This window comes from Pimephales promelas, chromosome 12 (genome assembly GCF_988280905.1).
Source record: "Pimephales promelas chromosome 12, fPimPro1.hap1.1, whole genome shotgun sequence".
Lineage (NCBI taxonomy): Eukaryota > Metazoa > Chordata > Actinopteri > Cypriniformes > Leuciscidae > Pimephales > Pimephales promelas.
Window position 1 is genome coordinate 22,684,542 of NC_142780.1, and position 12,623 is coordinate 22,697,164.

General features: G+C 37.7%; 1 protein-coding gene across 1 annotated transcript in view; it reads left to right on the forward strand.

Annotated features, from left to right (window-relative positions):
• The window catches only part of itga8 (integrin, alpha 8), a 68,323-nt gene that overhangs the window by 16,161 nt on the left and 39,539 nt on the right, over positions 1 to 12,623 (forward strand). The window contains exons 7-13 of the mRNA XM_039679573.2: positions 1,782 to 1,907; positions 2,410 to 2,454; positions 5,027 to 5,070; positions 5,761 to 5,817; positions 6,028 to 6,080; positions 7,036 to 7,241; positions 11,979 to 12,170. Coding sequence (XP_039535507.2) covers positions 1,782 to 1,907; positions 2,410 to 2,454; positions 5,027 to 5,070; positions 5,761 to 5,817; positions 6,028 to 6,080; positions 7,036 to 7,241; positions 11,979 to 12,170 — 723 coding nt within the window. The remainder of the gene's footprint in view (positions 1 to 1,781; positions 1,908 to 2,409; positions 2,455 to 5,026; positions 5,071 to 5,760; positions 5,818 to 6,027; positions 6,081 to 7,035; positions 7,242 to 11,978; positions 12,171 to 12,623) is intronic.

The window sequence follows — 12,623 nt, forward strand, 5'->3', positions numbered from 1 at the left end:
ACATTCTGCTCAATTAACAATGAAGTACATTTGATGAGCATGCGGAGATCTGTACCCCTGCGTTTGTTTAGCGATGTTTATGTTTGGGATAGAACAGTTTGGGCATTTTGAGACTGTCAGCATCAACTCATCTGGCTGATTAACAAGTTAAGTGTGTTCAATATCTACTGCAACCACAGAAACCGAAAAGTCTCAGGACAGCATATGTCAAATCCAAAAGATGTGAGAGGGAGAGCTTGTGTGTTGCTCAAATTTTCACTTCTTAAAAATAAATAAATATGTGTGGAATGAATGTTTGGCCCTAACTAAATGAGGCAAAGTTAAATATTCTGTGGCCGGATGTATATGTGATTGTTTGTGTCTGAATTTGGAACACTATGCTAGATGTTGATTGTTGTGTAATTGCAGTCCTATGTTAAGATATGAAAACATATGAGCTCAATCTTTAGACCCCACACAGACTGAGAGTTACAGTTCTTAATAAATGCTGATAATACTGGGTTCCACATCACGTCTCACATGTGTTATTGATGACTAGAGATGAGACAAAAATAATGTCGGACACAGGGTCTCTCTCTCTCTCTTTCTCATATACTTCATGCTGTGGACAAATACTAATGCATTATAAGTTATGACCTGCCACTCGCTTTCTCTCCTCTCCTCTATTCCCACGCTTAGTCCATCTTAACCTTTGACTTTCATAATTTTTTTTGTTTTGTTTTTTTTTGAGGAAGGAGAAAAATTGAGAAGAGTACCACCAAAAAGTACCACATGTTGTGTCTTGTATCCACAAAACAAATGCGAGTTGATAGAGACACGTGCATACACAGATACATAGCTAAACACACATATTAAGAGAGATTAATGGTTAGGGTTGTTCAGGTCAGGCTGTAGCCTGGTAGTAAATGAGAATAATGTGGAACTTGAACAACAAAAAGAGAGAAAATCTTTCTCTCTCACGCATTATTCACCATGTCAAATCTTAATTTGTGAGGCGAACTTGCTTCTGTGTTTTTTTCCTCAGAGCTTGTGTAATGGCCCTGTAGATGCTTGCAGATTGACAAATATGAATGTTGTTAAAGCATTACAGTGAGGTTTTGACACAATTTGGGAGATAAATTGTGTCCACTTGGTTTTAATTTTGGTCTTTCTGCCATCCTTGGACCAAAACATCAATTATTGGGATATTCTACAATAAAAAAATCTTATTAAACCTATTCCAAAGAAAAACTTATCAAACCTATATTATACCTATTGTGCAATAAAAAAAAAATTGTGGGTCACAATAATTTATCTTAGAATTTAAAAACAAATTGGGAAAGATATTACAGAAACAAACAGCTATAATTATTCATCTTAATATGATTGTATAATTATTGTAGTTGAATGTGGTAATTAACTATCAATAATTAAAAAAATATATATAAATATATATATATGACCATTAGCATATAAGTTTATTTCATTAAAATTATTATTTTTTAAAATATTGCAGTAACATTATTGACATTAAAGGACAAATGCTTTTTTTATCATTTATTTTTAGTATGTCCAAGAATTTATTTTACCACAAAATCTTTATTGCTGCTTTTATTCCTATTTTTTAGTTCATATGGTTTTGTGTAGTGATTTTGTACATTATAGTTTGATGTTTTGCCATCCAGGAAATTAGTAATGACATCTGCCACCACAATCGTACAAATTTGTCTAATAAAAATGAACTCACACTCACACAAAATCTGTATGTGAAAACTGATAGAAATGTGTATTTGTGTGATCAGGTCAAGTGATTACTGCAGGAGTTGCAGAGATATTGAACGGCTATTCCCTGAAAAATATCCTGCGCAAAGTTCAAGGAGAGAAGCAGACTGTGGCTGCATCCGACGCATATGATGACAGTTACCTAGGTAAGAGACGTGTCTGTGTGTTTGCCTTTGAAAGGTAAAGATGCTTTATGGGACACCAGCGATTTGCTTGAGGCCCTGTTTATGGGTCAGGGGATCCAACCTCAGTCAATTTAATAAACCTGCGCACATGAACACACACAAGCTTTTTTTGTTGATGTTGACGTAACCTTGACCCTCTGTCCCATAGCTCAGTTTGGTGCTGAGTTTTTGCTTTCTGATAACATTTACATCTGGAACTGCAGACCTCAGTACACACGCACAATTTCCTTAAATACACACTTCAAAATCCTATGAGCATTTTCCCTCATGTATTGTAAGTAATCATCATCACAGCTGCAATGTCATGATAAAAGTGCAATCAATAATAAAATGAAGAGATAAAGATAACATGAGTAAACATTATTTTTAAACTGACCCACTTTGGTTTGCAGCATCAGCTGTTTCTCTCAGTGTGGTGTCGCTGGTTTTATTCTCTCTCTCTCTCTCTCTGTTCATCTGTTAGGGTACTCTGTAGCGGTTGGAGAGTTCACAGGTGATTCTGAGCAAGGTGAGAACTTCTAAAGAGGACATACAGTAATATGCTTTTTTACACATTCTTTAATATGTAATGTTACTGTTTGAGCATGAAAAAGCCCATTGGGTTTTTTGTTTTCATATAATAAAAAAGTGTTGTTTTGGACCCCATTGACTTTCACTGTGGGGACAAACATATTCTTCAAAATATATTTCGTCAGTTTGTCACATAACGTAATGTTTGGTAGCAGGCCTCTATCTTAGACGCTTAAACAAACTTTTGCATCTTTTGTAGAGTTTGTGTATGTGCGAGCGAGAGAACTATGTCTGTGTGTGGTTGTTGTGTGGATTTCTTGCTTGCTGAGCTTTGATCGGACCCTTCAGCCTCAGACCATAATTACAGAGCCCCCACAGGATTCTGTCCCTGACATGCCACCCAGTGACAAACAGCCTGTCTGCAGTCTGCCATCCCTCCCTAACACACACATGTGCACCCACATCGACTCACAAGCAATCATTAGCATACCTATCCATCAGACAGTACCATTCTGCGAAACCCTGCATCTTATTTACTAACCGCCCACAATTCAGTAAAACACTGTAGTGAGATTTTGGCTTATTGGCTTTTTTATGATGTGGTTTATTTTTTCAGATTGGTGAAAAGAAAACATCCAAAATACACTTTGAATTGTATCGTGCATAGCACTTTATCTATTTGCGTCTGTAGATTTCAATTACAGTAAATATCTGTAAATGGCCAGAAAAGGCTATTTTCTCGAACGAATGAAAATGAAGAAATCTTTTTTTGAGTCATTTCGTTCATTCAACGAACAAAATGAACGAAATGACTCGAAAAAAGATCCGTTCATTTTGATGGATGGGTTCGAACAGGAGAGTCACGAACGCTCATCACAGAACAGAGCAAGGCGAGCATTTGTGCTTATAAAACTTAAACTTTTTATTTATTTTTTAAATGGCCGATCGTTTCACAAGATAAGACCATTATTCATCATCTGGTAGTGTTTAAAGCCCTTTAAAGCTACACTGAAACTGTCATTTGGACCTTGAAACTGTTGGAGTCCATTGAAGTCCATCATATGGAGAGAAATCCTGTAATGTTTTCCTCAAAAACCTTAATTTCTTTTCGATCGAAGAAAGAAAGACAGACGTGTAAATTTTCAGCAAAAGTTTTTTTTCAAAAGTGAAATAATCCTTTACAAGGCGCCTATTATGCAAAATTCCCTTTTGCATGGTGTTTGAACATAAATTTGTGTTGGCAGTGTATGTACACAACCACACTAAAATGATAAAAATCCACCTAGTGCTTTTTTTTCCATCCCCATAAATCATAAGCAGTGTCTCAGAACAAGTCGTTTTCAGATTCTGGGTAATGTGACTTACTTTTGTACAAGCCCCTCCCACTGCAGTTTTAGCATAGACCTGCCCTGAGTGAGCTGTCCACTCAGTCCACCATTGTTATGACTTTGGAGCAGCTGTAGACAAGAATATCTTCTAAGCGATTTAACGTTAGGTGTTTTATTGTTGGATGTAAGAATGACCATAGCATTCCTCATTTACTCCCAACATCTGAGCTGCTGAATACGCACTGGATTACTTTTATTTTTAAGGTAAAGTGACCCCTATAACGGTACCAAAATGTGTTTGTCAGCGCAAATAATTTTTCACCAGACTGCTTTGTGAACGAGGGGCTGTACAAAGCAGGCTTTGCTAAAAAGTTGCTACTTGAGGATGGATCTTCCCGGCCGCTACAACAGGCTTCTACTAATAGTGAATAAAAGCAAGATGACAAATAAGTTATAACTGTAATTGAACTAATATCACCACACAGCATATATTCTCTGTGTAGGCATCATTGTCCAACTCCGAGTTGAACTGAACACGGCTACTGAGAGTTTCTGTTCTTTCCATTCTTCCCAGAATTCCCTCTCTGTATTTCTCATACATATGTTCTATCTGGTCTGGATTTGTGGTGAATCCAGAGAGGAGAGACATGCTGATCTCTTTTTGTCAGAGTTTCATAAATGGGTTCTTGCTGTGGTGCACAAAGGCGTCGGGAAATTTGAGGTTGTGGGGGGAAGGGTTGAGCACGAGTGGGGTTGATGGGTCGAAAGAGGCAGTTAGAAACGAGGCAAACTTTTGAATGGTCTATCTCCAATCTCAGTGGGTGGGACAGATTTGACAGATAGACAGCCACAAACCCTCCTACCACATCACTATCTCCAAGATCATCCATCAGGCTTCAGACAGCCTCTGTCTCCTTCGCTATGTGTCATTTTCCCTTCTGTCTCTCTCTTCTAAATATTTATAATAAACGAGTGACTGACATGGTGTTGACAGAGGCGAGATTTACAACACTCACAAGTCTCACCTCACTGTTTTCCCCGAGATGCACTAGAAAAGTGGTTGTGTGTGTGTGTGTGTGAAACGTTCACTCATACACACTCTTCTCAAGACTGGAAAAGTGACTGTTTTATTATTGTTCTGAACTGTTTCTACAACTCTCCTTGTCTAAAATAAACCTGCTGGCACATATGTAAATATCTTGGGTAGGTATACTGTATGATTTTCTTATGTCCTTCATGCAGAACTGGTAGCAGGGGTTCCTCGAGGAGCACACAACTTTGGTTATGTAAGTATACATCCCTAAACATACTTTGTTTCCTGTGTTTGTGTCATGGTAAGACTGAGAATCAAAGGTCAGAGGTGAAGGTCAAGAGGTAAGGAAGAATGTGAGAAATGTTTGAGAGGTTATTCACTTCATTTGTGTCAATTGAAACATGCATTTATTCAAATAAACAAAGGCAAGCTGTATGTTTTGCAAAGATGTATTCTGGTAAGAGTAAAGCCTCTAAGTCACTTGTGTAAGTGGATGTGAGTTTCTCATCTGGATGTGATTTGAAGTCTTAAGAAGGAATTCCCAATTAGTGCTGTAGCATCTAGGACGTTGGGGTGTCCCCTTTGGCCCTCAATTAAACAGAATCATATTCAGCTAGATGGGTGGTTTGTGAAGCAGTGAATTTTGGGACTTTTTTCACTGCATGTTATATTCTTGGGTATTAGCCATATGTGGCTTTGTTTGATTTAGGATCTCAGTCATACGTGACCCATAAAACATCCTCTAAGATCGATCTGGATGTAATTATTAGAGTGCTAGATGCCTAACATGAGGAAAATCACTCTGGTTTGAACGGAGGTCAGGCATGTGGTCAGATACACAAGTCCTGCCGTACATCAGGGAATAATCCAGAATCATGACAATCTGTCATGAATGTAAAAAGTGTTTTATGAGCAATAATATAATCAGACTTTTCTTTTTTAGGTGGCGGTGATCAATGCAACAAACCTGACATTTATTCAGAATTTTACTGGGGAGCAGGTGAGTGACTGTCCAACCTTTTTAATGAGTTTTTTTTTTTTTTTTATGTAAAACTTTACAATGGTTAATGGGACTAAGAGTAGTTTTTGAATAAGACAGATCTTTTTAATAGCTTTCAGCAGAAAATATTATAGCAATTGTTTTAGCAATGTGTCTCGTTTCTGTCACATTTCAGTTTCATTTGATTTCGTATATGATTGGCTCTTACAGATGGCCTCTTATTTTGGATACACCATTGCAGTGACTGATGTAAATGAAGATGGGTAAGTCAACTTGGAAAACAATGTCCAATGACTCCCCTGCAAGGGGTGGTACTAATAAGTCTGTCTGCGTTGAGTTCTTTATCCCCATGTGTACGACTCAAAATTGCACATTCCATAGTCATAGTTATTAGGTGTTCCTCACGGTCTGTCAGCACTGAAAAAAAGTGCAGTATTTATTTTTAGCTAATTTAATTGACCAGCTCTTGCTGTATTCAGTTACTAGTTGTATTCAGAGCCAAATAGGACTATATAAATGATATAAATAGGACCATCAGTTTTTCTTCAGGGTTTGGCTTATTTAGACTCATGCATTACACTCTGGTTTACCTGACCCTTGTTTAAATGCTTGCATCATCCGGGGCGACATTTTATACAGTATATATAAAATTTGATTCTAATTTGGTCTTATGAGGATACAAACCTGGCTGACACATCAGCGCCACAGCTCCTTCTCTTATGTCTGAAATGCTGACATGTGTTTATGCCATTAACTGAAAGGCTTCCTATATCCTTACCAATGGTACATGGTTGAATACACAGTAAATCAGCAGTATACAGAGAAAGGGCAGTTAAATGATAAACCAGCAATGACTAATGCACAGAGAGTGAATTACAGCTCATTACACTTACTGCATAGCTGTTGAAAGGGCTCATTTGATGGGAACTGGGCCAATCAGTCTGTAGTGTTGAAGTCAATGTATAGTTTTTGTTATTTTGTCTACCAAATGCTGGAACGTATAAATCGCTGGGATTTGTTTTTAGATATCAAATAACACAACTTGATTATATACTGTATGTTATCAGATCTGAGAAGTTTTAGAAGTACAAAGGTGAAATGTTCTCCACCATTTTTGTTGGTTTTAGTTCTGGTTATTCTCAGAATATTATTTATGGGCCTGTAAAAATACAAATAGGTCTTTATATCAAATTTGTGCATTTATTTGTGCACACACAGGCTAGATGATGTGCTAGTTGGAGCCCCACTCTACATGGACCGTGAGTTTGAGAGTAAACCGCGTGAGGTGGGCCGTGTGTACCTGTACCTGCAAGAGGACGTGCTTCTCTTCTCCCCTCCCATCACACTCACTGGAACGCACCTATTCGGCCGGTATGGAAGTGCCATCGCCCCTCTTGGAGATATCAACCAGGATGGATACTCGGGTAAGTGTTAATGCCTATGTGATTGTATTGCATGTTTCAAGAGTTTTTTTCAAGGGCAGTGAGACAGAAGTTACATACACTCCCATTTCCTACTTGGCTTTTTTTGTGTAGGATATCCTGTCACTCTATCACACACTTAAAATGTTCAGTTTAAACCCATTCGGGAAGTGTAAAATTAGTGATTTGTTTCCCTTGTCTGCATTTTCCTGTGATGAGTTGGGTGTGAACAACTTGGTTCATATTCCCGTTGCTGGTCAACCAATATTATTGCAAAACAATACCTTAAAGGGTTAGTTCACCCAAAGATTAAAATTCTGTCTGGAATTTCTGACCCTCATGTCGTTCCAACCCCCTAAGACTTTCGTTCATCTTCGGACCACAAATTAAGATTTTTGATTAAATCTGAGAGCTGGCTCACTCCTCCATAGCCGTCTATATAATTGAAACTTCCCGGCCCTGAAAGTTAGTAAAGACAATGTTTAAAATAGTCCAAGTGGTACTGTGAGTACAACGTGAGTTTTTATTTTTGGTTGAACTAACATTCATTTGGGTGACCTTTAACATTCAACAGCATACTATACCTTCATGTCGTCACCCGTGACACAGAAACACTTTTAAATGTCAAACATAACAGCATGAAACTCTAACAGGTCTTTTCCTTTATTAAAACGCTTAAAATAACACATCATTTTTATAACTTCCGAAGTCACTCAAACAAATTCATTACTACAACATTTTTTTAAAGTTTAAATTACGCACAATATTAAGTTGATCAATATTGAGTTAAGTCGACAGAATTTATCAGAATAATGTTTACAAAATAAAAGGTTTAATCTATCAATCAATAAATTAGAATGTGTATGTATCATGTAATCAAGTGAACTGGTAATAGGTCCCCTGAATTTTGAACAGCTGGCCTGACCCTGGCAAGCAGAAAAAATACTTCTAGTTGAGCCCTGCCTCTCAATTTCTGTCCGGATCAAGACAAATCCTGTTGTCATGGCAGCATTTTCTCTATTTATTATGAATTGTTCAAGAGTTCATTCTGTAGTGAACCAGGTGTCCAGGGGTGGAGTCCAGGCCGGACTAATCACCCACAGATCATCTCCATCAGTGCAGACAGATTGAGTTGGGCTGGGAACAGAGAGGTTTTCTCCTGTAATGATGCGTGTTTGTGTGTGTGTGTGCGCACACGTGAGAGTGTTTGTGTGAGAGAGTGTGTGTGAGAGTGTTATTGCATGCAATCAATGAATCAGCTCCATATGTTACTGTAACATAACCTGATATGTCGCTGTAATTTTAGAATGACACTTGATGTGGATTAAAGTAAGATGAGGATATGATATCTATACATGAGATGTAAGCCAACTGATGCTCAATCCACAGTCACTGATTAAAAAAAGAAAAAAACATGTTGTAATATAAGACTTTTCAACTTGTATGGAATGCCAATGTGCTTAGAGACTCAAATGCTGTATATAGTTTGTCTGAGTTTCAAGAAGACCTAATGGAAACAAAACACTTTAATTCATCCAGGGATTCACTTTGTGGATTATTTATGCGTCTTGATCTCTTGATTTACATTATCTGGCTATGTAAAAGTATCGCATAATGAGATGATGATGTCCGGGAGTTTTGGAGAATAATGACTTAATCAATATCTGATATAGTCATAAAGAACCTGATATCGCACACTGCATCTCTGTTACATCAGCCATATGGCTGCACTGCAGTGATGAAGTGACACTTGTCATAATGAATTATTCTGTCATTTAGTCTCTCTAGCTGCTTTGCTCTGAGCTTTGTTTGTTCATTTTTATTGCTCTGGTGCCTCCAGATGGATTTGCTGTTACCTGCGAAACAATAGTTTAGCAGTCAAATACTGACATACAGAGAAAAGTGAGATCCATGAACAGTATCCAGTGAGAGGTATCCCTTATGTGTGTGTATACGGACTCTAGTGTCCTATGACCTGTTACACAAAGCTAGTTGAACAAACTCAGGGTACGTTCTAGATAAGAATACGGCGTAGATACCGCTGATGAAATACGTCAACCAGCCACTGTGACCTTCCACGTCACGATTGTTGCGTACAGACACAATATGTGTGTATACAGTATATATATATATATATATATATGTATATGTATAATATACATATATATACATATATATATATATATATATGAATCTATTTATTTAAAAAAATGCATATATGTTTTATATAGAAATTGAGATTAGGCCCGTGAGCATGATTTTATATGTCTGATATTTTTGGACCCAGTGGTTTCTTACTGTGTGTCTGTAAACGTCTGTTTCTCTCCATTGTGGCATGTAGTGTATGTATGCAGTCGATTAAGGCCAAGCCACACAATTAAGTATCTTGTAAAGTGTCATAATGAATTCTCTCTCACATATATTATGCTGTTCTTTTCTTTTTCATTGACCATCAGGCTGTTATTGTTGGGGGTCTTTGGGCATTTTGCCAGCTACTGTGCCCACTGCTGGAAAACAGGAAAAGGAAATGATCAAGAATCACCAAAAACACACGATGGATATTTATAGAAAGTAACTCGTCCAAGAGAAACAGTGAAACAGAGCATTATTACATACACTGACGCACGTGTGCACACACACACACATGCACACGCACACACACTTCCCACTCAGACACACACAAACACGGTGGTCTGCTGGACGGAAATGAGTGCTTTCTTGTGGTGATGATTTTATTTTTCTAAGTGTAATTAAACTTTTCTTTCCCTTCTACCTCAGAATGGTTTGCTTTGCTTAGAAGATTTCCATGAGCACACATTCCTCTCAGATCTGTCATTAGTCATGGGCTTTCTCTCTTTCTGAATTTGTATCCTTTTGTCCCTTTGTTTTTGGCTATTTTTTGGAGTTTTAATAATAGAGTGAGGAAATGGATCGGGGATGCTCAAGGTCCGGCCTAAGGGCCAAATGCAGCTCCACATTAGGTTATCAGAATATCAGCCGATAACTATCTATCTTTAACAACTTTGTTATTGTTTTTGACAGTTCAGTTGCAGTTTCCATGTCTACACTGTAATCAAGTGACACAACAGGACATTTTTTTTCCCCTTTATAATCAGGTTGTGCATTTTGCAGGTGCTTTTTACGAGGCTGTTCTACATCATGCCACTTGCTTCCAGTGTAAACAGTGTCATGTCACTTCATGTTGATTTCTTGCACACAACTTAGTTAAATTACATGTCGTTACCAGATTAATTCACAATTTTTGGCAACTTAGATAGAGGAGTTAGCATACTGGAAGCATTTATGAATTTAATGAATGTGTTTATGTGTAAATAAGGTGTCATAATCAAATTCATATGGACTATATTGAGTGGAAGGGGTTTTCAGCACTTATAACTATTTTTATACATATAAAAGACTGGTATTAAATGAAATGAAACCCATGTATCATTACTATTAGATCGTTCACTGGCTCCTGGCCATTTTCCTAAACTGGCCTTAAAGCAAAGTAATGTGAATATCCTTGACATAGATCTTTATAGACCTTATTTCCTCAACATCCCAGTCTTTCTGCCCCTCAGTGGGCATCTCTGTCTGGGTCAGCAGTTTTCCGTTTCTTCACTTTTCCTCTTGTGTGTGTGTGTGTGTGTGTGCCGCTGCCCAAAATGTAGGTTAATGATTTGAGCAGTGCTGCTGGCAGGAGGAACACTTGAATAGATAACTCTACCCTGGAGAATTATTGGCCATGCAGAAGTGGACTTGAACTTGTGCTTGTGCATGAGTCTGTTATTGTTCTGTAATAGTCCCTCGGTGCCGAGGAGAAAAGAGCGGTCGCTCCCTGTGGAGCTTTGTGTAAATCATCTGTATTCTTTTCAGAAGCATCCTCTTTTCTTCTGCATAAAAGCATCTCTCTGTTCCACTCCACCATAGCCAACACTGAAATAATCAATAAAAATGATAAATGACAAAATGGAGCTGAGCCAAATGTATAGCACTCAGTGTGAATCTTGGATTTCTGGTAGGTACTATGAAGCCTGTTTTTACTTAAAACTAAAAACAAAATACAACTTTGTGACTTCATGCATCCAGATCTAAATATCTCACAGTAGCCACTTCATTTTTTTTCTGTATCTCGCAAATAGGAGTTATGTCTCTGTAACTTCACATCTGATATTAAAACTTAATATCTCACATTGTAACTTTAATTTCAGAATTTAGACTTTATATCTTATTTATATCTCGCATTGCAACTTTACTTCTTATAATCGCGACTACTGTATATCTCACAGTTGCAACATCTCCCAACTGCATCTTTAAATCTAAGAATTGAGACTGTCTCACATTGCAACATAATATGAAATATACATAATGTTGCAATGGGAGATATAAAGTATTAACTCAGAGAAATACTTGCGAGTGTGAGATATGAAGTTGAGACTTTATATCTCACTATTTACAATTTATTCCTCATAATTTCCACTTCACCACACAGTTGAGACTAAATCCCACAATTGATTGTATCTCACAGCTGCAATTTTACTACTACACACTTTTTTCAGATGTTTTACTTTATCTCACAATCTTATTGATTTATTAACTCTGAGGTTTCCATAGCCTCAAACAGGCTTTCATAGGTAGGCTGAGGGTGGAAACACATAGAATGTACATCTCGTCTAGTTTGTGTATAGTGTTAATGCTGTAATTGATGAAATAAGGTTTCTCCATTTCTTTCTTACTCAGATGTGGCAATAGGGGCTCCGTTTGCAGGTGAGGACCGTGGTGGCAGGGTGTTCATCTATAATGGGCAGAAATCTGGACTGATGTCACAGGCATCTCAAGTGCTGAGAGGTGACTGGGCCTCTTCCGCCGTCCCAGCAGGCTTTGGATTCACCCTGCGTGGAGCGTCTGACCTCGATAACAACCAGTACCCTGGTGAGTAAAGAAAAAACTTCAGTCTCTTCCTCTCTCTGTTTACGCAAGTTTCTGTTAAGACAATCATGCTTGAGAACTGATGTAAGCCAGGGAGATTTGATGTTGGAGGAATGAAAGACTGGATGAAGAAGAAAAAGACTGGACTGAGACATCCAGGTTGAGTCACTTTGTTGGTCAATCTACTGGTCATGTTTTACAGATGCGTGAAAGTATTTCCACTCATTCTTGTTGTTTTCTTTTGTTGTTCTTTGCCTTCTGTTATTGTGAAATACTGTTTCTGCATATTATTCTCAAGATTTATTTATAATGTTTTTGTTGAGAGCAATCTTCCATATGTGATTACTGACACTCTCTGCTGTCTGACTCTGAACCTCATCAAATCACGCATATATTAATGAATGATGTTTCTGCTTGTTTTCATTAAACGCGGTGATTTGGGGTTTACCTGAAAAG